The 27,369-nt window shown below is 37.8% G+C and overlaps 2 protein-coding genes and 1 long non-coding RNA gene across 9 annotated transcripts; 2 read left to right on the top strand and 1 right to left on the bottom strand.

Annotated features, from left to right (window-relative positions):
* Window positions 1-6,411: 6,411 nt before the first annotated feature.
* Window positions 6,412-8,676, top strand: LOC118222799. Its single transcript, XR_004764329.1, has 2 exons — window positions 6,412-7,150; window positions 7,267-8,676. It is a non-coding gene; the product is annotated as an uncharacterized LOC118222799 (long non-coding RNA).
* A 4,803-nt stretch (window positions 8,677-13,479) lies between these two features.
* zgc:92664 (uncharacterized protein LOC436695 homolog) lies at window positions 13,480-23,220 on the bottom strand. 7 transcript variants are annotated; one of them, XM_035409742.1, is made up of 6 exons: window positions 22,374-23,220; window positions 21,660-21,754; window positions 19,046-19,147; window positions 17,830-18,050; window positions 16,787-16,891; window positions 13,480-14,499 (listed from the first exon to the last, which is right to left on the bottom strand). In XM_035409742.1, exons 1-6 carry the CDS (start codon window positions 22,392-22,394, stop codon window positions 14,435-14,437), a joined length of 609 nt encoding a protein of 202 aa, XP_035265633.1. In that variant the 5' UTR covers window positions 22,395-23,220; the 3' UTR covers window positions 13,480-14,434. The 7 variants fall into 7 exon arrangements, with proteins under 7 accessions (XP_035265633.1, XP_035265631.1, XP_035265634.1 ...); XM_035409740.1 differs by having other exon boundaries at window positions 16,787-16,894; window positions 22,374-22,998; XM_035409743.1 differs by having other exon boundaries at window positions 17,830-18,047; window positions 22,374-22,995.
* Window positions 23,221-24,169: 949 nt separating this feature from the next.
* rnaseka (ribonuclease, RNase K a) lies at window positions 24,170-27,369 on the top strand. The gene is made up of 3 exons (XM_035409747.1): window positions 24,170-24,516; window positions 25,256-25,338; window positions 25,619-27,369. Exons 1-3 carry the CDS (start codon window positions 24,439-24,441, stop codon window positions 25,761-25,763), a joined length of 306 nt encoding a protein of 101 aa, XP_035265638.1. The 5' UTR covers window positions 24,170-24,438; the 3' UTR covers window positions 25,764-27,369.

Raw genomic sequence — 27,369 nt, 5'->3', positions numbered from 1 at the left:
GTAGTGGAAAAAATACTGTACACCTTTTAAATATATAAATATTCTATATTAATAAAAAAAATCTGTATTATACCTACAACTGTTTGATTGATTTCCTTAAAGTTGTGATGGGTCTGGGTTATTGCAAGTCAAATGTCCATTATATTTAATGCTTCATCCTGGTAGAATAGTGCAATTGTAGTTTATGTAACACAAAAATGGCTGTGTATGTTTTTCAACCTAATCTGAAATGAACAAAATCTACAGCTTTATTTGCCTGTGCTTCAGCGAAATGATCTATCACTACGGAAAAATAAGCTTAACCCTGTCTTCGGTAGTAAAAAAAACATTTTAAGTAACACAAATTTGCATCACACTGACTTTAGCTAAATTGGACATCTTTAATGACCCATTCCAGTTACGCGTCGACCAACACAAATTCTGGGCTATGCAGTAACGTTTTCGGGCGCCAGAGGGATAAAAATCAGTCAACAAGCGTTCCCGGTTGGGTCCGGAGATATTCAAAAGAAAACTGCAGTTACATCCCGTCCTGCACCGCGGCGGGTATAAACGGTCATTTTAATTAATCAAAAAATAAATTAAAATTATTGAAGCAATTTTATGATAAAGTAAAGACCACTATAATTGAAGCTGTTTAAAACACACATCAGACAGTCAGTAAAAAAATATAATTCAACTGTTCAAAATTTTATTTAATTTTTTTTTCCTACTGCCGTGTCACCGGTCTAGTAGTGGAGATGTGGCCAGACATTGGCGCCATTTTCAAACTGGTGTCAGAGAGAATGATAGCTAGATTGAAAAACACAAAATATGTTCATATTTGTTTGAGTGCTTTCGGACGTAAAGTTTTGGCATCATGTTCATAATTTTTTTACGTGGTTAGCAAATATGGGCTTTTAAAACAAAGGTAAGACTTTTTCATATTTTTATTTACCTTGGTTGCTTACTGGCTGTTGACACCTATTCTGAATAGATGGCAATAATTTATATTCAGTTAGCCATGGGCAGGAAGCTAAAGCTTTATTTAGTGTGTGTTAACAGGTCGTTAAATGGTGGTATGCGCTAATTGCTGTCATGTTTGAAATCTCAGAATAGGGCTTTGTAGCTAACGTTAGCCTACAAACGGTACGTTGGTAATGCTACCCAACTTCTTCGTTTGGTGTGTTTTGGCTTGCTACTGTAATATAATTTACCAGACAGTTTTTCTTAGACAGTTTTGCTACTTCGTGCGAGTTTAGAATATAGCTGTCGTAACCAAGTTCTGTTTTGCCAACATTTATTGTTAATGTTGACTGTGTCTGTCACACTTATCACACGTCTACACTGTGAACCCCTCCCCGTGTGCTCTGTAACCCCTCAAAATGAAGCACTCCACCCCTCTGCCATAACACGAATGAAATGGTGGTGGTTGCTTGCAGGCTAAGTGCATAATATAGCTAGCTGGACCAACGTTAGCTAGCCAACGTTGGTCGGCTTGTGAGTAACTTAAAACAGTCTCATTATGTAATGTTAGCTAGTTGCGCAGCATTTTCTGGTGATTTGTCAGGCCAGCCAGCGAACAGCATTGATCACCTTGACATGCACAAAAAGCAAAACTGTGACAATGTTAGTAGGGTATGACCCAGCCCACTCAACACTTGCAAATAAACCCAGCGCAAATGTACGTTTCGCGTAACCAACAAAGTAACGTTATTTCCAAATAAAAGATACTTTGTAGCTAGCTAACTAGATATGACGGCGATTCTAGAAAACATTTAACGTCACTTGAACACCTTAAGTAACAACAATTGTAATTTTAAAAAGTCAAACAAACAAACAAAATGCAATATGTCGAGCTACCTAAATAATCCTTCTAGTTTATAATACTTCATATTGCTGGATTTGAAAATGTAAGACTATTGTACGAGCTAGTTAGCTGAGGAAGACAGTATCTGAGCTATGGGCTGATAGTTAACATATTACATCGCGTAATATAATATAATTAATATAGCTAGTCTGAATCCAGTGGCTTCACACAATGTTGCCTTAAATTTGCCTGGCGCAGTCTTTGAAAAACATGAATAGCCTAGCTGGCTACCATCACAAAAAGAAGTTGAAAATGTCTGAGAAAGATTGTTCCCTGAAGACGTGGTTGAGAAGTAAGATTGGTATTACTCATTGTTTATCTTGAGTAACTTTATACGGTCAGTGTTAACTAAAATCACCGAATTTGTATTGAAATCGGTTGTCATAAAAATAAAATAATTTATACTATATATTTATTTGTAGTAATTGGTAGCGACAAATCTTCGAAATAAAATAATTAGGAAGAACCTAGGTCAAATAGCATATTTGAAACTGCTGCGAATATTTTCTTTCTCCATAAAGAATTCCAAGCGATGCTATTGCCTTTAGTCTTGCGATTGAATGAGGAAAAGGGGTGAATCGATCATTTTTTGCGCAAGCGTTTCATTACAACTCTAATTATTGGTATCACATGTCTACTTGGGTTTTGCAATCTGCTCAATGTCCACGCCATTAAATTTTTTTACTACTTCTGAATTTTAGTTAGTGTTTACCAAGAATAATAACGTTTTAATATGATTATGAACTTCTTGAAGTAGTTTTTTCACAGGTGTATGAGTATGGCATCATTCAAAATATCCTATGACAAGGGTATGCTCTCCATGGCAAGGGTTTAGCAAGAATATAGTTCATGGTATTCCCTTATTAACGACAAAAACTACAAACGCCCTGAAAGTATAGTTTAGTGTGGGTGAACTTTATTCCTGTCAAGCTTTCTTAAAATTGTATATTTTGCTCAACTGCACTGCAGTATCCTGCCAACATTATTGTTTGTATTTTATTGTTCATTATAATTACTTGTCCTCTTTTGCATCTTATTTATTAATATTGTTACATCCAATAGGCAATTTAAATGAATAGCTAATGATTTGAGGTTCCACATGTCTCTGTGTAAGTATAACTATGTGACATGCCCCTTTCTTGTATCCCAGCTCAGAATTTCAGGGGATGTGTATCAATTGAATGTAAAAGGAATGAAACAAAGAACTGGTTATTCATTTTCCTGGCGTGATGCATTCTTTATAACTGGCAATTATGTCAGTTTGAGTGTAGCCTGTTTTAAGAATTGTGCTTTAATAAAAGATTTAATAAAATTGAAACTAAATAATTGAACTAGTTGGATGTTATGTGTATCAATAGTATAATGTGTGCACCTGATGGTCCTGATTTTTAACATGAATTAGTAAGAATAATGCAAGAAAAATGAGTTTGCTTCTGTCCAGAGAATAAGGAAATTATTATTATTATTTTAGCTATTTTAATTTATCTTGCTGCATTTGTGGTGTAATAATGTAGGGCAGTTATTTATTTATTTATTTTTCTTGCTAAAATTTGGTGATTTGTCATTTTTATAACTGTTACCATAGTCTATTCAAATTGCTCAGTTAAACCTAGCATTGCAGCAACACAATTCAGGCATGTAAATAAGTGGTTTGCACAGAATTTTTATTGTCAGCTTGAGGTTTTTCCCCCTTATCATTTCCTTTCACTCACAGAATTCCCTAACATCTGTGTGTGTGCATGTGGATGGGTGATGCCTCCTTTTTCAGTAAAATCTTTAGCACCAAGTCAGCATATTCTGTTTGGTGTGCTTGGCCTAACTATAGACACTGGGCATATCAGAGAAGAGGGTTTGCGAATCGAGCCTACTTATTTATGACAAATTAATCAAAATTAGGTTTTAAAACAAAAATTTATAATAGCCTATTTTCATATCCTTAAATGGTCTTTGCTGTGTAATTTGATTTTCTTGCCCCATCGGTTTGATGAGGCCAAAATGAGACAGTCAAAACCTCTATTTCTGGATAGTGCCTGTGTGCATGTTAGCTAGTGTAGTGCAGTAAAAAGCTTGCCTTGTTGTAATACTAAAATACACAACACATTCCATATCTCATTTCCCTTTCTTGTTTCTTACCACAGTCTAACTTGTTCCCTCTTTGTTCCCCCCCTCTTGCTCTTTCCCTCCCTCTCTCTCTGTTGCCTGTATGAATGCCTTGGCAAGCGTACAAGACAGAAAGCGAGCGAAGGCTGCTAGCACTGGCGCAGTCGAGGCATGAAGCCATACAAATTAATTTTTTGCCCCAAAATGGTAGCAACGCCAAGCCCCAAACTTCACACCCTTCTAAAGCGACCCCAAGGGGACTCCCCAATTTTTTTTCATATTTTTCAAGCCCAGCGAAAAGCTTAATTTTTATTGTAGAAAGTGATGCCCCGGGAAAAAGGCTACAACCCCAGCTTTTTATGCCTACCAAGTTCCTTAGGCAGCTTCACTAGCTACAGCAAAGCAGAGGCTGCACACAGCACTGGACTCCTGCTTTTTGGAGGTGAATAGGGAGGGAATTGGAGCTTAGGGGTGCAGATAGGAGGAAGGGTGAAAGTTTATAGATACATTTTAGGGCTCTGAACCTCCAACTTCCCTGCCTCCACCCCAGCATCAGAAAAGGAAACCCCTAGATTAGACGGACGGGTGTCTCTTCTCTTGAAATTTGACTGGGAAGTCCCATTGTTTTTAGTTTTAAATAGAATTTTTTCCATTTTTATGTTGTTGATTGTCTTAGAATTTAAAATTTGTGTTTTCAGTCGCATACTTATTTTTTACATACTGATTTGAAAATTATCGTAGGCACAAGTCTTAGCAGTTAGAGTGAAGAAATGGTGGAATGAATCATTTAAAGCCTGTTGTTTGTTTGAAATGGAGACATGAGTTGGCAGTGTTTAGGTTGTGTTTTTTTTAATGGAAAACAACTACAACATATCAAACTTAATTCAGTGATCTTTTTCTGACTGGAATCATTAGAGGGTGGTTTGATTCTTTTGGATGTACATTGGGAGTAATCAGCCTCTGTGCTTTCTTTGTTTTTATTTCTTGATTTTTTATTGGTGATACTGTGGACCAAAAGATGAAAGGTAAGTGCAGCTCTTTTTCCCCTGTTGTCTCCCTTTTTCATTTCTATTTCAAAGTTTAACAACCTCAGAAAGGGTTGTGGATCGAAGTAGTTGGGCAAGGCAAGGCCAGCCTGTGAGATTTTTTTTTTTTTAAGTGCGTCTTGCTTTTCTCTGCTCTCTCTCCCTCCCTCCCTCACTCTCTCTCTCTCTCTCTCTCTCTCTCTCTCTCTCTCTCTCTCCCTCCCTCCCTCTCTCTCTCGCTCTCTCTCTGTCTTTCTCTCTCTCTCACGGCTGGTAGTTGAAGCACACACCGCCTGCAATAGTGCTGACGTGATCACTATACTCTTGGAAAAAAGTATCTGCTTAAACATCTACATTTGCATAACCTAATAATGATCCTCTTTCTAATGCCACTATCCTTAACAAGAACACTGAGTGAGTGTATTTGTGTTAATGGATCCATTTTACTTGTTACATATATTGTTCATGCATAGTTCTATTCAGTTATATTTTAATTATATAATTGTGCTTTTTGTTAATATATATTTTTTTTTATTGGGCTAGTTAAATGCTTATATTCTGGTCGTACTGGTCTTTTACGATAGTTGAATAGTAGACTGCTGGTATTGTGTACTAGTTCTTGTTTTTAGAAGAAAAGGGTGAAGAAATATACTTTTAAAAATGTAATTATTTTTTATGATAATTTTAATGTAATTCTCACCAATGTGGGTGGGTGGGTAGGTGTGTGTGCATGCCTTTGTGTTATGAAATATTATTTATGAATTTTAGCACACCACCTTGGGCGTGGTGTGTTTAAAAATTCTTGCTCTAAGGCAATACATTTTATTTCTTTTTAATCTTCAGAGCAATCATTGTTTTAGAATGGCCTATTTATTTAATGCAGGTCATTATATGATTTGATAATTTAAATGTCTATATAGTAAATTAAATTTCATACATCCTGTGATTTTATTAGCTTTTTGGGGAGCATGTTTTAATAGACATTTAATTTATAGAAATGCTCAGTGGCTTCTGTGTGTCAGGATGTCTCAGGAAGATTGAATGTATTGGTTGGTAATGCATAGGATGTGTACATTTGTGTGTGCCAGTGTGATAATATTCAGGCCTAGCAGTATTTGAAGCCCATGCCCATTTTGCTTTAACTGCTGATGAGTCCTTGCTGCCACTCCAGCATAGGCCTCTCTTTCTGCTTTTCCATGTCTTCTCAATTTCTTTCTTCTTTCAGTGTCTCCAACTATGGTGGTCAGGATCAAAGTCAGGGGTGTAAAGTGTGTTATTAATCAATGTAGTTTAATTTTACATCAGTTGATTGTGTGTTGTAGTGCATGACATTTTTTCTCTGTCCCTGTCTTGTTTTTTCTGTGTCACATAGTGACGTGAAACATGAAATGCATTCTGAGGACCTATTCCTCAGATTTTTTCAGGTACTTCAGTCATTGTGTGTTAATATAGTTATGTTAATAATAATAATAATAATAATAATAATAATAATGATGATGATGATGTTGCCCCCAACATACACCTTGATTGGGATTTTTTAAAATCAAATATTTTTCAACTTTATCCTTCAAATAAATATTATTTTCTCCTAGCAAGCATGGGACAGTGTTCACAGTTCACATACAAATTTTAAATATAAATAAATATATATATATATATATATCACGTGAAAAATATTTTCTTTTAACAACATCTGGACCAATAAAAACCACACAAATTTCCTTATTGCTGTTTCGAGTATATCATACTGATGGGTGTTTACTTTACAAAGCATTACCGTTTACGAAGCATTGCCATCAATGCTTTTTTATTTGTTCTTGGGTAGATGGACAGGAGCTGGACAGATACTTGGTTGTATAGCTAAATGCTGTCCTCCTTTTGTTTATCTAATTAGTGTTCTGAAACCCCATTGTAAATAATGTAAGTGTAAAATGGGGAATAATTTTTTTGGTGCTATTTTTAAGTATGTGTAATGTTTATGTGGTAGCTCTTAACATCTGTGTATCCTATATACTAGCAACTTGTGTGTGTTTTTAAAAAATGATTTTTTGCACTGCTGCTTAACCTTTTCTTCTGCTTCTTTTTAGTCTGAGCTTGTATGTCACACCCTCCATTTTGTCTGTTTCCCCACCCTCCATTTTGTGGTAGGATCATGTGGAGTCACTTATTAAGCTTTAAGGTACATCACTGTTTTGACAGGAAGTATCTCTTAAGAGCCCTAATATTAACAGTATATTAAAGCAAACTAAGTTTTTGTTTTTTCTTTGTTTCTTTGTTCTGTGTTTTTTCATAAAGTGGAATGAACAGCTCCCAGAGGTGAGTGGGCTCACCAACAAGTCCTCTAGCCACCTCTATTCTGCACTGTCTTTTAAAACAAGCATCTGGTCAGTATATAAAGATCTGTTCAGAAATTTAAGGATTCACAGTCACAAAGGTTTGTATGCGTGTGTCCAAGTTTGGGGGGAAAAGTATGAGGGGCCCAGTAACCCAAATAAAATGTTGAATATACAGGACTTTTGTGATGTGAACTGCATCTACATCATATTCATTACCTGGAAAGTCAGTTACTGACTGATAATTATTCCTATTTAACTGGCTGAAATAATTTGAACAACTTGTATGATCAACTGATAAATCCGTGAAGAGTCTTCTCTTGATCCAGTGTTGGTCATCATGCTACTCACCATCAGGTTCCATCTTCCATCCCACATTCCATCCTTTCTGTACTCACCGCCATTCTCCGTCCTTGGCTCTGGAGCACCCTCAAGCAGCACATCATGGTTTGCAGGCTCCATGGATACTTCCAAACCATTTTGTACTGTTAGTGGGGACCCTGGGAATCCCACACAACTGACCCTTGGCGTGCAGCACCTTCGGCTGTCCTGGCCTGCTCTTCCTGCAGCAGGCTCACTGCTCTCCAGTAGGGCATCTGATGGAATACTAACTCATATTGTTGGGCTAAATGAAAATTAGGACAGGGAGGTTGTTTCTTGGACAAGATAAATAGAAAAAAGCTGCCTTCATTTTGTCCAGTTTCTTATTTTTCTTATTTTTACACAGTAGTAAGGATTCAAACAAATGTTTGATTTGACTAAATTAAATAGACTATTTACCAATCAAAATCAAATAATACTTTTAAAAAATGTGAGTACTGATTATTACAAATGTTCAGAGAATTAAAATGTGGTTACACCACTTCAGTATTGGAGTGCTGTTTTATTTGTAATCATTGCCTGACTACCTTGGGAGAATAACTAATGCCTAACTTTTAGAAAATGATCAAATTCAATTAACTTTGACCCTTGTCTGCCTCTGGGTTTATGTGTTTTGGACAAATGGAAAGCAAAACCCATGGTTTGCCCAGAAGAGTACAACATTAGTCTCAGGCTCTGTCTCCATAGCAGCAACTTGTTCGACTGTGTGCCTGGCCGAAGCAGCACATCAATATTGGTAGCTGCCCCCTTTCTGGGCTGCCAGTATGGCTTGTGCTGCTCCAGTAAGGCCCACACATTCATTGCTGAAAGACATGTCTGCCAAAGTAACAGAATTGTTCAGTTAGTTTGTGCAATACTATGTAACATTGTACCACAGAGGAACATATCATCCTTCATTAATTTTCCGATGCCAATGTATATGTAGAATAGATTTGCAAATGCTTTTACTGTTTTTATTTGATGAAGCAATTAAATTCCATTATACATTTTCCCATGTATTCCAGGTTTGCATTTTGTCCCCAAATATCACACTGTTGTGTGCACCCCTCGTAGAATCCTTGTGTATATTTCTGATGTAGGCTATGGAAGTGTGTGCAAACAGAACCATTTAATGTTGAGATTAACCATAGGGGATTTTAAATGCATGATTACACAGAAACAAATATTTAAATATGCATGAATACATTTGTAAATTAGTCGCAGCACTGATACAATACAAAAAATCAAATAAAAAAAGTTCAAATTTGCAGTGCAGGTATGTGTGTGAGAGAGGGAGAATAGTAGTGTATTTGGCTTACAACTATCTAATGAGGGCTTTTATTAGTATTATAAAAACTTTTTATTACTTTAGTTTCTGAATGGGTTGAAATTCCTGTATCTACTCAGAAATGCATAGTTCGTGTTTCTTGAAAGTTCTCATTTAAAATGGATAAATTCTGAACTAGTACAACTTAATTGTTATACATAGATCGTGCCCTGATCTATGTCTAGCATCCTGGATCCAAATCCATCAGTGCTTGGTTTGGAGGATAAAAGCTAATTCTGAAACATTAGTTTTCAGGTGTATTTGTTCTTTTTTATTTGTTGTATAAATGGAAATGTGTAGATGCCTATAGTAACAGAAATGGCTTTATTATGGCTCATTATGGTTTGTGGGTTGTGAACCTACAATGAATGCATGTCCTCCATAAAAGTAAACGTCAAATATTTAGGTAAAACTGGAAGTTGTTATGGATGTTGTAATGGATTTTTGTAACAATGTTCAAACAATGAACTGCAGTCGGCTGAGTCAGATTCCCAAGTACTGCTCTGTATATTTTCCTTTCACTGGAAAGTTTACAGATTACTGTAATGAAGTGAAACTACCACAGCTATGAAAAAATGGTTCAAATGAGGGTCACACCTGCAGGATTGAAATCCACCTGACAAGACCTTTGTGAGCTACATATCTTGGGGCTCTTGTCTAGGAACTAAGTAAACTCAGGATTGAAGCAACACATACACTGTGTTCCCCTATGAATGGACTGTCCACCATTTTCTTTCTTTTTTTACCATGCTTGATCAGCAGCTGAGCAAATTAAGTCTAGTTCAATCGACAGAATATGCTGTGGTTTGGTTTGAAAATAACAATAATAATAATAATAATACTCTGCAATGTATTTTCCCTCATTTTACTGTGACCTATTGACCGCAAGCCAAGACAGCATGTCTGCAACTGATTTCAAGGTAGGCTAATTAAATTCTGGCATTTTCTAAATTAATGAGACTCATGCCCAGTGGGAAAGATACTCAAATAAACCGCTGAAGTGCTACAAAAACAACAGTGTCTCATCCCTTTAGTAAGAAAATCAGGGCACTTTATTTCCTGTTTAATATTTTAAATCTCTGGACTGACTTATCAATGGCAGTGAACCAATCCTTCTGAAGTGCTACTAGAAGCCATTTTGTGAGTTGTTAACTATACAGTTTAAGTACATATTAATTATATATTTTGGAATTCATCCTACTGAATGATTTGGGGGGGTCAGCAAATAAATTATTTGGTTGAAATCGTCCTGAACCTGTTGAGGGCTTTTTTCATACTTTATCATTCCTATTTAGGCTAACAGGGAAATGTGGGAGGATATTGCTGTTTTTAAAGTAATGTCTTACCTCACATTAATGTAATGAAAAAATGTTCCTCACAGGCTTTATTTCCAAACATATAGTTATTGACTTATTTCAATAAATGTTATCCAACATGTTGAGTACTACAAATGTGATTTGTGGCAAATCTTTGTACGGAGGGGTTTTATCGACTGAAAATTGTTTCCAGTACACAGGGAGTTACTGAAACACTTGACTATTTTGAATAAATGTAGTTTATGGTCATAGCTAGAAAATGGAATGTACCAGAATTAGTTTGATCTTTTTGTGGACTCTGGCTAAATCATGGTATGACACAAATATTTTAAAGACATTTCCCCAAAGATACAGATTCCTGACATTTGATAAGCAAAGTAAATGGCTGCACTAGAGGGTAATGTCCATGGCACATCAGCAAAGTCCATTTATTAGAGACATTCTACGGTGCCTTTCAGTAATAATTTTACCTCCATCTAAGATGAGCAAATACATTTAATGAGCATTATAGTATTAAAAAATATATAAATCATTTTCTATACTAGAACAACTGTTCAGCAAAAATGCCCACTATGCCCTTTGGGGTTCTTAACAGGTTTTTGGCCAAATAAATCTTCATTCATGATTCAGTTGACTTTAAGAGCCTCAGGACCACTACATGTATATATACACACAATATGACCAAAAGTATCTGGACACCCCTTAGTCTGGGGCTGTTTTTCGTGGTATGGACAAGGCCCCTTAGTTCCAGTTAAGGCAAATCTTAATGCTACAGCATATAATGGCATTCTAGATGATTCTGTGCTTCATCAACAGTTTTGTTTCAGCATGACAATGTCCCAGGGCACACAGCGAAAGCCTGGACTTCAGCCTCATCCAACACCTTTGGGATCAACTGGAAAGCCCACTGCATGCTGAATGGACGCAAATCCCTGCAGCAATGCTCCAACATCTTGTTATAGCGGAAAAGGGTGGACCAACTCAATATTAATGGCCATAATTTTGGATGAGATGTTGGATGTAAGGTGTCCACATAATTTTGGCTATGTATTGTAAGTGTGTGTATGTGTGTATATATATATATATATATATATATATATATACACACACACAGAGGTCACTTTATTAGGTACACATGCTTATTAACGCAAATAGCTTGCTCCTCCAAGCAGCAAATCGAGGCTGCAACTCAAGTGTGCAGACATTGTGAATAGGTTCAGTTTTTTGTTCGACCAAAAATAATGGGCAAGATGCATGAGCTAAGCAACATTGACTGTTGCATTGTCTGTCAGATGTGGTGGTTCTACCATTTCAGAAACAACTGCCCTCCTGGGATTTTTACGCACTACAGTCTCTACAGTTTACAGTGAACGGTGCAATAAACAAAAACAACCAGTGAGCGGAAGTTCTGCGGGAAAAAAAGCACTTTGTTAATGAGAGCGGTCAGAAAATGGCCAGACTTCTTCAAACGAGCAAAAAGGCCAAAAATGCCAAAATAACTGCTTTTTTACTACAGTGGTGTGCTGCAGGGCATCTCTGAGCGCACTGTATGTCAAATCTTATGGGCTACAGCAGCCGATGACATCACCAGATTCCTCTCCTTTTAGCTGAAAACAGGAAGACGAGGCCACAGTGGGCAAACGATCACCGAAACCGGACGACTGAAGAATGGAAAAGCATCACCTGGTCTGATGAATCTTGATTTCTGCTGCAACATGCAGATGACAGGGTCAGAATTTGACATAAATATCATGAATCCATGGATCCATCCTGCCTTGGGTCAGTGGTGCAGGCTGGTGATGGTGGTGTATTGGTGTGGGGAATGTCTCCTTGGCACACAATAGGCCCCTTAATATTAATTTGAATGGCACATAACTAAGCATCGTTGCTGAACATTGTGCATCCCTTTATGGCTGCAATGTACCCTTTTCCAAATGGATACTTCTTGCAGGATAATAAGCCATGTTTAAAAAGTGTACATCATCTCAAGCTGGATCCACAAACATGTCAGTGACTTCTGTTTACTCCAATAGCCAGTACTGTCCCCAGATCTCAATCTAACAGAGCACATTCTGGATGAGGTGGAACACGAAATTTGAATGTTTTGCCTTTTTGCATACATTGTCCTCTTTTTATTAGTTTTACCTGTGGTTCTTACACAGGTAAAACTAATGAACTGTTGCTCATTTTTTGTAGTTTAATGTTCATTTGCTGGAATTTTCTTCTTGTTATGCAACTTAAGTTTGATATTTCATGCTCATTTGCAGAAGTTTTGTTTGTGAGACATATTTAATAGGGTGGCTGTCAAATTGTCATTCAAGTCTGCACTTCTTAAAATTGCCAGAAGAGTCTCTTCCAGGAATACACTTTCCCCCTCTGAGGAATTTCTGCACTTCAATCCCTTCGCGCTAATGTTCACATTGAAATTCATTCTGGATAAGAGACTGCTAAATGGCAGTAAAGTCAAATCTATGGTGAACACATTTAATATAAATAAAATTAAACCAGTAAAAAATTGTTTAAACAACTAATGCATGAATTAATGTTTAAATGTTTAAACTAAAACATACAAAAACGACTCCCAAATTTCCCTGATGAAAAAAGAACATCCTCCATCAAATTCATAGCGTGCTACATCAGCCAGGGAACAAGGGTCTCCTTTGGCAGGGACTCTAGTGAACTGGGTGTCTGAACCATGCTTGCACCAACTGTGCATGCACTGTACTCTTCCAACCCAAAGACAGCAGGGAGATTTCAGTTATATCAAGTATTGACTGGCTTTTCAGTGTACAGCAAGTGCTTGTCAGTTCTTACAAAACTGATTGAGAACATTGTAGTAGTGGCAATTCTGTGAATACGAATGGGGATTGCAAGTTTGAAAAAGTTCACAAAACACTAACCAACACTTCAAAAAAAAAGCAGTTACTTGTAAAATGTAGTGTTTGTTCTATAAAATTTTACAATGTTTTGCTAAAATCCAGATTACATTTAAATGGAAAAATTCATTATTTAATATGCATAAATCTCAGAATTAGTTCAAAAGTACTGGCATTGAAGGAAAACAGAACTTCAGTTTTGAATATAAACTAAGTATGATAATACTGTTCTGTACCTACATGAAGAGAGTAATTGGGTGGTACCTACATAGCAAGAGCACAAAGGCTTTCATTGGTTCTGAGGCTCATGAACTCATTGCAGTTTTTATTACTCTGGAAAAAAGCCCCTTTATAAAACATGTACAGCATTATAGTTTTGGAATGTTTTCAAAATGACAGAATTTGAGCGAACGATTTACAAAAAATGTACCTATTGACTGGTGCTGAGTCTGTCATTAGTATAGTGCATTGGGATGTTTACTTTAAATACATACACACAACCATCCCTTTTGTTTGTATGCACAAAACTAGTTTGTAATTCTACCCATTGGTATTCCAGGTCATCAGTTGACAAATGAATGATAGATGTGACCCCTATACATGCTAAACATTTATTTTCCAACTAAAAAGAAGCTGCCTCATACATATGTAAATGAATCAGTATGCATATGTAATGTGTTGCCATCTGTATGTAGGTGTGTTTGTGTGTGTGTGTGTGTACACGCATACATGCACATACCGAACGACACCAAACAGGGTAAATAAAAAAAAGACAATGAGAGGATACAACTGATCTGAATCCACGTTGCACAATGGTAAGGGGAAAAATGTTTGTGAGTGGAATATTGCTTGGATAATCTCCATTAATTGCCTAAATTGTGGAGCTACAGCATAAATTTTCTGTCCTGTTACTATCAGTCAGTCCACCAAACAAGTCACCTCTAACCCCCCTCAATTCAGCCATGACTGTAGACTGCATAATGTCTGGAACAAAAAATGTCATTTTGTAATATTGGCTATACCGTCAATACATACACCTGCAAACACCTTCAACCAAAACAAAATTGTACTTCCTGATTTTAATATTAGGAAAATTTCTCTATACAAAAGAATCTACACAATTCACCACTGAATGTCTATTGGACATGGAAAAGTAGGTCCTGTAACTGGAACTGCACTGTTCACTGGTGTCAGTGTGCCACTGTCGGCTTCCCTATTGGGCATCATCTCCAGGGGGTGTGGTGGAGGTGGTCAGCGGGACAGGAGAGGCAGGTCACTGGAGTTCATGATCAGACTGGAGTCCAAACTGAGGCTCTCTATGCAAAGAAACACAGTATAATCACATTCACCCATCAAAACAAATTGTAGATTAACAGAAGTATATGTCCAGCCATGGTTAAAAATGTGCATAAATTTAAGTAATTAGATTTTATACAAAATATTTGAGTTAATTCTGTTTAGTCTAAATTACTTCGCATGTTATGGTGGTATAAACAGGATGATCATACAACAAAAACGCCATAATTTAGAAAGGCAAACATACCATTTCTTTCTGCTTTTTATTTCAGACTCATCTAAAAAGAGGTCCATAGCAGGTTTTGAAACTGAAACTGATTGATTTGTCCTTTATTTCAAGAAAATAGTTTGCAATATATGATTTTATACTCTTTATCAAATTAGGCTGTTACTGGTGCAGAAATCAATGCTGTAATGCTGGATACGTCTGACACCGTTGCCAGCTCATGTGCACGAGCTTGTCTTTGCAAAATACAACTTGGGGAAATTTGAGTAATAGCATAACAGCTGAAGATGTATTCCACCCAGGGAAACTTTTCCATTTTTTATTAAATTTATCCAAACTAATTCAAATCAAATATACAGGTAACGTGGGGCTTCAACAAAGAGGGGAGAACAAGTATTAACAAACAAAAACATCAAAACATGTTAGCCTTGCATTCTGTAATTTTTTTATATATCATTAGACATTCACCGCATACAGTAGTTCATAATGAAGATGAGGAACTATGTTTTGATTTATATAAGCATTTTTACAGTTTATAATTAAAGTGTCTCTTAGGTAGAGGTGGTGGTGGGGTTCATGCAGTTCAGAGTAAGAATGAGTAACTTTTTTTTCTGTTTGAAACTTGATTTGACTTTGTTTTCCTCAGTGTTATAAGAGTCTGTTATGGATATATAACATATAGGTCATTGTTTGTTAAATACAGCTTTTAAAAAGCAAATTACCTGTTGTTAAGCTGGATTATTATTTATGTGATTGTAAAACCATGACTTTAATACTTTAATATCTGAACAATAGCCATGCCAGTGATTATAATCAGTGTAGACATCATGTATTTTTGGCTTTTTTAAAATACAGCTTCCGAGTTAAACTCCGCCCATTTATGGCACATCCACTTCCAGTTTTAATCCGAATACAAATACAAACAATTTTGTTTGATGAACAAATATAGATACAAATACAAAGTGGCATCTTCCTGGACCCCTAATATATAAACACACATTCAGTGGCCACTTGATGTGGTACACCTGCACATTAATGCAAATAGCCTGCTTTTCCTAACAGCAAATCACGTGGCAGCAACTCAATACATAAAACATGCTGATTTGGCAAAGAGGTTTAGTTGTTTTCTCGACCAAACATTAGAAATGGGCAAGAAGAATGATCTAAGGGAGTTTGACCGTGACGTAATTATTGATGCCAGAGTGGTTCCAGCATCTCAGAAAAAGCTGCCTTCCTGGGATTTTCACACACTACAGTCTCTAGAGTAACAGAGAATAGTGTGATAGACAATAAGATTCAGTGAGCGGCAGTTCTGTGGGTGAAAACACCTTGTTAATTAGAGAGATCAGAGGAGAATCAGCAGACTTGTTCAAACTAACAGAAAGGCCACAAATGCTCAAATAAGTAAAATAGTGGTGTGCAGAAGGGCATCTTTAAATACACAACGTGTTAAACCTGGAAGAAGACAGGCTACAGCAGTGGAAACCCACAACAGGGCCCAGTCACAGCCGAAGATGAGGCTACACTGGGCATGTGATCACAAAAACTGGACGATTGAAGATTGGAAAAACATTGCCTGGTCTGCGGAATCCTGATTTCTGCTGCAACAAGCAGATCAGGTCAGAATTAGGCTTAAATGATATGAATCCATGGACCCAACCTGCCTTGTGCCTATGGTGCAGGCTGATGGTGGTGATGTAATTGTGTGGGGAATGTTTTCTTGGCACACATTAGACCCCTTGATACCAACTGAGCATCATTTGAATACTGCAGCATATCTAAGCACTGTTGCTGGCCATGCATGTCCCTTTATGGCCAGTCTACCCTTTTTCAAATGGAAACTTCCAGCAGGATAATATGCCAGTTTACAAAGCATGCATTATTTTAGGCTGGTTCCATGAACATGACCATGATTTTGGTTTACTACAATGGCTTGCACAGTTCTCAGATCTCAATACAAAAGAGAAGTAGAAGTTAGGTGTGCCTAATGAAGTGGCCACTGAATGTACAATGCACAAAAACACAAAACAGCAATTCAAACATTTAATTGTCTTTTTGCAATTCCATGAGTCTGTTCTTACCTTGATCAAAGTTGAGTTTTTTGGTGGTGGTGCCATCACCCAATCCTTCTATGTCCACCAAGTCACTATTCACATCAGAGTCATTGAGTGCACTCAAAGTCACATCTGCTGAAACACAGCAACAGGGACACCCAATGTAAATACACTGCCACGCAGAAGGCTGAACAAAAAGACACGTTAGGAAAACAACATGCAACAGAAGCAGAAAAATGCATGTTATCTGTTCATGTCTTTGGGTAGCTTCAATTTGTTGTGGTTACAATTAATCTTATGGTTTATAATGAGGCAACCTCAATAAAACATCCTTAGATCTAGCAGTATATTATATATAAATAATACAAATCAGACACAAGTAAAATTCCTACAACAAGTGATATGTATACATTAACTACCTCAATGATTACGAAGCTAAGTGCTTCGGGTACACAGGCACCCAAACGTTGTTCCATTTTGTAGTCTTACATTTGGACCTCGTGTACCTCCAAGTAGAGTACACAAGAAATGTAATGGTGACATAACAAATTGTCATTCAATCACACATTTAGCACTTAACATCAACTCCTGAAGCATTTGTCATGTATGCAAGTGAAAAACAGATCTGAGAAATGTGGAATCCTTTCACATTTCAAAACTTGCAAATTGCCTCTGTAGTATGTAAACATGTCATGTCTGACCAGCTCTCCAAGTTTTGATTTAAAATTTGACAACATTCCTGTTTATCCATTTGTGCCATTTCACTGCATTCCATTACTTTTGTTTAAATCCAGACAACTGCAGATTCCCAACAGCCTTCATCAAAGCTCTAACAAGCAATTTTTTTAGATGCTTTTCAAGTGCCTGCTTGAAAATCATGCATCAACGTGACAGCAAATAATGTAAAACTGTGATGACTGCTTGATGTGTATTGGCCTCCTGAAACTGCTAATTGCATTGTAATTATTATTCTATAAATAATTTCTCTTCAAAGACACATCCACCACAACACCTCAAAATGAAATAAAACAGCAAATCCCCCCAAAACCCCAACCCAAATCTATAGCCACCTGCAGTCTTCTGTTTCTTGATGGCTTGTGGAGCAGAAGAGGGGCCTTGAAGCCCTGTTGTGACAACAACCTGAGCGGTGGGCACTGTGATGATTGCAGGGGGGGGCGCAGACGAAATGGCAATGGATGCCTTCTTGGTGGGCTTCTTAGGAGATTCAGAGATGGGTACTCCACTGTCCTCATACAGCTTCCTCTTCACTGTGGTCTTGATCTGAGCTCTGCTTTGAAGGGGGGAGAGAACCACCAAGGTTGACAGGAGTACAGACCAATGAAAGCTAGAGGGATTAGGATCAGAGAGTATTGAATTTCTAGCACTGAAGTGATGGGCCAAATGTGACCCAATGAAGACACTTTTGGCCCACATGTGTAATGCTTGCACATGCAGATATGTCAAGACTGTGTCTCAACTGGCATTAATAAAAACTGCTTGCTGTTCCTATTTCAAATGGTTTAGGTTGCATAGTCACATCTACAAAGCCATGAATGTGTTTCACATAATATGGTAAACAGTCAAGCATAGCATATAATGAAGTCATTACCAAAAGGATGTTTTCACGAGGGATACAAATGTAATGAAGGTTTATTCACTTTGATCACGTGTCATAGCGCAGTACATTTGTTCTTAAATAATTTTTCACTAAACTGTTCATTTTATGTTAGAAAGCTAGCAATGTCAAGAAAATATTTATTGTTTATTAAAGACAAATCTTTATTAAAAGGCTTTATTGCCAACACCCCTTGAAAGTGCATTCTGGTGTTGGTCAAACTGTGCTTTTTGCTGTGGATTGGCTATTGACCCAGAACAGCATTTAAAATTCATTATTGTAATTACAGATGAGAAATAATGGCCATTTATGAAGCTGCATTAGTGCTTTTGCAATGCAGCTTCATGAAAATTAGATTGCTTTGGGGCTCATATCACTGTTAGTCTCTTTCCTGATTTCTCTTGAATTCAAAAATGAAGCAAAGACCGTTTTTTCAATTATACTCGATGCACAGCAGTTTCAGTCATGTCACTTAAACTATAGGGTAGGCAATTTCATGAAAATGACAAAAAAAAAGTGAAATTCAACTAATTTCATTTAGCAGACCCTTCTCAACAAGAGTAGGACAGCAAGAGAGGGGCTTTACAATGAAAAGCCAGGTTAGGAAACAAAAGATGAGAGACTGAGGGAAGAAGAGAGACAATAAAAGCTGAGAAACATAGTGTTCTTACACAGTGCGCTTCTTGATGACAGAGCTGATAGTGCTTAGGTCGTCACCAAAGCGCCTGACGGCTGACCGCAGCATGTCAATCTCAGTGTCCGTCCACTTGGCTCTGCAGGAGACAAAGCGAGGTGGGGTCGTCACTTTGATGCTGCACTGGTCAAAATTTGTAACCCTCATCGGGGTGCGGGGTAAAGTAAATCCCAAAGTACCGTATCTTGACCCAAGAGACTATTGCCCGATCATGTCAGTTTTCCAAAGAGAAAACATTTGAAGTGTTTTATTCATTAGTAACTTATTTCCCATGGCTATGAAAAATATAACAGATACAAGATACAAAAGCCGCGTTTCCACCGAAATTACCCGGAACTTTCAGTCCCAGGAACTACTTTACCAGGAACGAAAAGGTTCCTTCAGCCAATGGTTGTCTGCGTTTCCACCGGGGTCTAAAGTACCGCGAAGATTAGGTAAATTAGCCCACTGACGTTGTCGTCGGTCCATCTGTCATATGAGTTCTTCTGTAACCCCATACTACCACCGAAGTAGCCTACATTATTTTCTAATAACCGGGACAGCCCGGAGGGGTTTATTCCACTTATATACAACGGGTTACCAACAATGACTATATATGGTTACTTTTGTATTTATTGATTTTCATATATCCTCTCAAACACATTCATTAACAGCAGAAAACATGCACACGTTGTAAACAATTAGCTGTTTTATTACTTTCTCGTCGTCAATTCCATATAGGCTAATCGCAAAATGACAAGAATAGAACGAAAACTCGGACTTGCGTGAAAATGTAAATTAGTAGTGGTACAGCCACCGTTTGCTTTCCTTCGAAGTTACTGCTAGCCGAGCAGCGACGTGTGCCCTCCAGATGCGAACCATGCACCATAAATGAGTCCATAGTCTTCCTGGTCTTTTCGTGGAATTGAAAAATGGCAGTAAAATTACGGCAGTCTGAAAAAGCTAAAGGGAAGATTACTAGAATTAACCTGTTATTTTACCCGGATAAAAAGTGCGGAAGGTGATTTCCAGTTTGCTTGTACTGTATCACCAATGTTAATCGTGCAGAACTACCGCATACCTCACATAACTGTATCAAACGTTTTGAGTCAATTACAACGGGCTAACAAAGAAAATCCGGAAGAAAATATTCAGCAACCGAATTAATCCGTTTGAATGTTTTGGTAGCCTACGTAATATGCTGTCCCAGCACGAATGCTTAGCATTTTATAAAACGAATACTAAAGCAAGAAAAGAACAGAAGAGCACACGTTATAATTCCAAGACGTTGACAGGTTATAACCAAAACTAGGCTACTGCGCCGCATAACATACAAGTTTGATTTGAAGTTATTATGAAAATAAATTGGTTTGCGCTGCATATTTTCAAACATGGCGGGTAATGGCGGAAAATAAATACAACACAAACGCTACGAGTACTCGACCAATCAGAAATGTTCAGCGCTGCAAGCTCCACCCAAAAGGTTCCTGTACTTTCGGAAAGTACTACCCCCCGAGCAGGAACGTTTTGGGGGGTAAAACAAAGCCCCCAGAACTAAATTTAGACCCTAGTTCCTGCGGTGGAAACGCACTGAGTTCCTCAAAAGGTTCCTAGTTCCGGGGTATAGTTCCTGCGGTGGAAACGCGGCTAAAGTTACCTCATGAAGGCCACCCAGAAAACTATACTGGTAGGTACAGATTACTTTGCTCTTCTGTGAACATGCTTGACTTGAAGAATGTGATTTGCAGGCGCACTATGCAGACAAATACCATGCTGGCTTTGTCTATGCAATAATCCTACTCCAGGGGCGAAACAGCTCAGGAGGTAAGAGTGGTTGTCTGGCAGTCGGAGGGTTGCCGGTTCAATCCCCCACCCTGGGCATGTCGAAGTGTCCCTGAGCAAGACACCTAACCCCTAATTGCTCTGGTGAATGCAAGGCATCAATTGTAAAGCGCTTTGGATAAAAGCGCTATATAAATGCAGTCCATTACCATTTACTTATATAACATAACACTACATAACACTTATAGTGTTCAACATTGAAACTATGTTTCAGCGTAACAGATTATTGCTTGTGCTGCTGCACCTTGGGTAACATACCCTGTTTCTCATGTGTACAGTTTCTACAAACTAGCCAGCTCCTTATTCTTAATATTGAATGTTCTGCCTCCCCACTGTTCAAGGCAAGACCATTTTATGTGTATACTGGAATACTCATGAAGGGGTGTGACCAAGTGTGATATTATGGTACGGAATTTCACCAACCGGAACCTCCTGAAATTAAGTATTAGAAAGGATGGAAGGAAAGCAAGAGCTGCTGACCATCTGGGTATTCCATGTATTTTGTGACTTGTGACTGCAGTTTTTAACTGTATTCTGGCTCTTCAAAAGAATGCAGTTTAAGACACACCACTGACCTTCCCAGCATTGGACTGCTCTTATTCAAATTCAAGAGAAAGCCCCACAAACTCAACATTTGAACTATGCAGACCAACAGCAATATAAGCCCAAATTGTATTCAATGGCCCAGAGAGCAAAAAGAAAGGATGTAAGCTTTAGAAAGGTGTGCTTGTATGAATCTGCACCTGTGTCTGTGATGATGATTCACTCACCCAGATGGACTGGAGTCTGCCACCGGGTGCAGCTGCATGGTGAGCTCCCCAAGTTTAGTGAAGGCAGCACCTGCAGCTGAGAAGATCTCCCCAACCTGCGACAGACATTCAAACGGAGGAAGAATCTCAAGACAACAGTACTTTCAGTAGATTCATAATGCAGTAGAAAAAAGTCCTTTAATCATGGCCATGTGAAATGAATGAAGAAAAATTCAGACAACAGAGGTGGAAAATACAGGGGTGAGAATGTGTATCTCCTGCCCTGTTTCTGTCACCTATGGACAGCTGATTTCACTGATTAATTCTACCTCCTGGCTGAAGAATTACGCTAATTAGCAAATCCAGATGACAAAATACTAAGAAGTATTTCTTATTTCCTGAACCTGAATCACCTCTGGATGACAAGCACTAGATGACACTAGTCACTGACTACTGTCCAATTCAAGGTGGCTACAATCGTGGGGAGTTTCAGGAGTATTTTCTGTGATTTTTAGCAGCATGCAGTTACACCAGATGTTCTTGCAGTCAATTTTGAACCTGAAAAGTGAAGTTGCAACTGTTTAGTTGCGTGGTATGTTGCCGTTACAGTGCATGTGTCTGGTAGCCATTTAGTATTCCAAGCAAGGATTTCATTCACCCGGTGTATTTGCCACTGTTTAGTTGCGTGGTGTGTTGCCGTTATAGGACAGGCGAAGAGCAGTGCTATACGCTTACCTTGGTAGAAGCTGATGTCATTTTCCTCTGGAATTAGCTATGATGTGTTTCCAAACTGGGTATTCGGCACTAACTAGCCAGCTGCTGACCGCCCGTCTTTGTTTATAAGCCAGCACGCTATGGCAGATATCTATTTAGCAAACTTAGCTACCAAAATGATTAACGTTAGCTACCTAAATGCTTCTCATTATTTAGCCAACTACGCAAGTTCACTGCATTACGGTAACGTTATTAAAAAGCTTCGTTAAATAATCAGCTAGCTAGAAATCTATTTTGTATTAAACTACCAACTGCAAAGGCATAGTTGCAGCGCTATCTATGTATTTAAGTCATTCTCTCTCGCGTAACAACATGCTCAGGCCTTTCACGACCCAGTTGGTTTGCTAGAGTTAAAAGGCGCTAGCCTTCGTCTAAAATTTGACTACCGTTTGCTTTAACTGGCTGTCCTCTGCGTATACACGACACGCGGTTTGTACTTGCATAATGGATTTGAAAACAACACACATCTAATGTTATATTCAATGATTGTGAAACAGACTAATTACGACTACTGGTACTGCTGAAAAACGGAAATCCGAGAGTGCGCGCTACATTTCGCAATTGTTCATTGGTCTAAAACCTACCACGTGAAATTTACCATTGGTCGGGGCCCCTGTCATTCAATTTATGTAGGCTGTTTTATTCCGAATTAGCGCTTTATTGTATGGCCGAGTCGAGTAAACAAATATCTGAGTGAATGAATTCATGGCCTACTTCCGCATATATTTGATTGATTTCGACATAAACGCAACAACTTAAACCAAAATGCAAACAAAATTACAATAGTAACTTAAGAAAAGACCGACACTGCAAAATTTAGATTTAACAAAATGCAACAGCAGCGGAGGAACATGCTTGTCAGTAATCCACACTGGAACAACGGTTATGAGAAGGACATTTTTTAAAAGGAAACCCACCGAATCCGGACAATTTTAGTATTTTGCATGTTTCTTAAAGTGTTTTGTATTCTCAGCAAGTTTTTGAAAACATTGACATAATCCAGCTGCCTTCCTAAATATGTCTGTATGGCTGTATCCACTGGAAAATCCAACTAAATAGCCTACCCTGCTGTTTATCCAAAATCCGAGAGGGCTACTGGCCCAAGCTGGAAATGTGCATTCTTACCCAAAATATACAGATTGCCCCCATGTATCAAAGCAAATGTTAAAACGTATTAGCCGGCCTAGGCCTCTGCCTTAAAAATGAAGACAATATTGTCTTATATTCTTTATTTATATTTATCCAGAATGGTTGCAGAATAAATAACCGCTTCCCAATGGTAACTAAAACGTAAAGCCTATTTGTATACTCCACCTCACAGCAAATAATCATTAATAACAACACATTTCAAGTATACTAAAATGTCAAATGTATATATATATATATATATATATATACACGACATCGTTATCAACACTATTGATCTGGCCCCCTTTCAGAAGAAAAGAGTATTTGTATAAGACATAAGTCATTGCTTAATTTTTTGACGGACAAAAACTTCAAATGGCCCACTGCATCCAGGCTACAACACGGTCATTTTTAAAATTCCAGAAACACTGCCCTGCTCAGCTGACCATCTCCCCCATCACATGAGGAGTCACGCGTAGACTGTACCATGTTGAAAACGCCGAAGGGAAACTCATTTCAAATAGTTCAGTTCTGTTAAAATGTGTACTAAGCCTGCGTGTGAATATTTTTTTTTACTTTTTTGTGTTGAGTTGCTGAGTGCTTTATAATTAAAAAATAATTAATGTATTTTGAAAGACAGTAGTTTAATAGAAATGCACCCGCGTTTTTTGTGTTGGTGCCGTCTGTATTGTCGGTCATGGAATTGTCAGCCGACTGCTACCTGAAGTGGAATGAGGATTGTCTGTAATTTACTAAGAAAAAGTAGCTTCTTGCAGCTCTGAAAAACGATGGTCTTGTGTGTGCTTAAAGAAGAGGCGCGTATGAAGTAAACCATTACATTTGGAACGAGTAATTTATTACACCTCAGTTGTTTTAGTTGAAAATAAACCAGCGAAGCATGGCATCTCTTTTATTTTGCGGACCTAAGCTTGCCACATGTGGTATAGTGATAAGCATTTGGGGAGTGATTATGCTGGTAAGGAAATTTTTGTAGTATTGCTGGAGTTCTACTCCCGAGTTTTTTGTAATGTTTTCAACTGTTATTTAGCTACTAATTGGCAAATGCGCACTTAATACATCTGGTACAGAGTCCATAAAAAGTAAACATTGTTGTTAGAGATTATTTTACCCATCTGGTTATGCAACTTAATAAATGTTCATGCTATAATGCTATGTCTGGGACTCGTGAATTGTGTACGAGTCGACACATTTGCAAGTGACTGTGGTAGGCGGCATCAGCCTGTTACTTGTGTGGTTTACTTGCATACCCTGTGTGTGCTGGCAGGCTACCTAGATGTCTTGCATTCACATTAATACCCTACCAACTTGTCCTTATGAGTGTTTAGAAAACGGATCTGCTTTTGCATAGTTGTACTGCCCCATAATGCATAGCATACTCAGTATAGTCCTTGTTACAAACTCTATAGTAATATTAGGTCATATTTAGCAATAAATAGTGCCAGGTGTGAGTGAATCTGGCTAAAAAAACAATGACATTATTTTGACTCTGAATCAGCTGCTGTGGAGCTAGGATATGTACTGAGGACATTTGGCCTGATTCGTGTTATTTTTAGCTGAAGTTCTTGCTGGCATGAGATTTCATTACTCAATTGTGATTACTGCATCTTGTTTGGCTGGAGATTGACATGCCTCAATTCTGAGCAGGTATTTTAACTACCTGTTCCTTTTCTTATCTGGCACCTCTGCTTTCTCAGGCAATGCTGGGGATTTTCTTCAGTGCCCACTCTGCTGTGCTGATTGAGGATGTGCCCTTCACCGAGGAGGACATGCACAATGAGTGAGTAGATTCAGTTTAGGTTACTCACAAAGAATCTCACATAGGCTCATGAGATCCACACAGTGGTGTACCAAGGTGATTGGTGTGGTTTCACTTCCATTAGCTTTGCCAGCCCACAAACTTCCTTTTATGCCACATGTATTCATCTTGTTCATCTTTACATTTGTTATCAATGTGGGCACTTTATACATTTTTGTTATCCTTTCTCCAGTATTGCTAAACTCACCCATTCTACCCACTCTGAATTTCTAACATCAATTTTTTCTCTGCACCCCTGCAGCAAGAACCCTATTCAGACAATCTACAGCCTATATAACCAGGTTGGCTTCAACTGCTTCATAGCAGCAGGCATCTATGTTGTAGTGGGAGGTATATCCCTCTGCCAGGTCCGACTCAACAAGCGCAATGAATACATGGTGCACTAGACCACCCCCTGCTGGAAAGAAGTCAAAACTGCGCCACCTCAGACTGGAAAGCTGAAATCCAAGCATTTTGTAGTCTGTGTTCTGGATCACTTAGGGTAGTGGTCCTCTGCATGTCCTGAGTGGCCCAGAGCACATGTTTCAGCTCAGTCACTAAATGCTGCAACCCCCCTCCTATGAATGCTTTTTTGTTTAGATTTTTCAGAATACAAACACATTTTTACAACAGTTTCTGGTCTTAACGTTGAATTTCATTAATCCTGCATGCCTTCATACTTGACTGTCATGCATATTGATTATGTTAAAGTGGGGGGACACTTACTATTCCATACTATGTCAAGTACTGTGAAATACTCTTGTAAAGGCTTTAGCTGGTTTACACACATTCATCTAGAAATTGTTGCTGAATTATCAGCTATGTCTGCACGTAGTCAAAACCTAATTCCCAGCTTCTTCATGGTATGAAGTAATTTTTTTACACCACTGGATGGACTTGATGCACAGAAATTTCCAGGTTAAATACATTTATTTAAACATTCAGTTCACTTGTGTTTCTGTGAGATTATTTATTTTAATCATGTTTTATCCTGTCTCATGGTTTGTTTTTCCAAATGGAAGTTATGTATGATTAGGAATGGGAAGATGCTGTGATTTCAGTGTAAATTTTTCTGTTTGACACAACATGATTTTGTGCATGTACATGAAATAATTTAATTGTTATTGTGGAATACTGTATTTTGGTTTTCATGTTCTTGCTGTAAATTAAGAATGATATGGAGACAAGAACACTGAAACTTTGTATATAACAGAGGGAGTGTGTTTGATTTTTCATCAGTGTTAATATAAATAGGATCAGCATAATTATTGAATTAATGTGTTATACAATAGTTTATATTGACAGTTCTGCTCCCTGCTTAAATTATTGTATTCAAATGTATTGCATATGATTATCTGCCAGAGCCTTTGAACAATCCCATTAAATGTCAAATATTATAATAAGTAACAGAAGTAAAAATGTTGATTCTGTTTCACGACAGTCTTCTCCAAATTATTTAGTCCTGTGCCCTCTTAGTACAGTGAATGAATTATGTCTGACGACCATGCTCAAAATATGCTATTTGATATTACTCATTAATAATCCAGCATGTGGTCGTGCTAAGTCTGTACAAGATGTCATACCAAATCGATGTGAATTTCTGTTGCTTGGAACTGTCAGCATTCATGCCTGTGGTGCTATGGCTTATTGTAATGTCACTTTGTGAGACTGCAGGCATAAAACTCCCTGTGCACTGAACATCAGGAGGTATGTACAGCATTCATGTTTATGACCAGTCACTCCTAAAATAATCAAAATGGACAGAAATCAGAAACATCTTTAGTCTCAGAAATCATAGATTTTTATGTTGCTTGTTGTTCATGTGGAAAACTACATTTCTTCATGGTTATGGTTAGTGCATGCATATTAACAAGGTACATGAAAGTGACCAGGCAGGGATTGATTTAGAGAAAGAGATTAGATTAGCCATATAACTGAAAGTGTTGTGAATCTGAGGCTATCCAATTTATTTCCTTTCATTGAATAAAGCTGACTCGAGAATGTAAATGGTAA

The sequence above is a fragment of the Anguilla anguilla genome, chromosome 3 (assembly GCF_013347855.1).
Source record: "Anguilla anguilla isolate fAngAng1 chromosome 3, fAngAng1.pri, whole genome shotgun sequence".
Lineage (NCBI taxonomy): Eukaryota > Metazoa > Chordata > Actinopteri > Anguilliformes > Anguillidae > Anguilla > Anguilla anguilla.
This window is presented reverse-complemented; position numbering and strand designations above follow the sequence as displayed.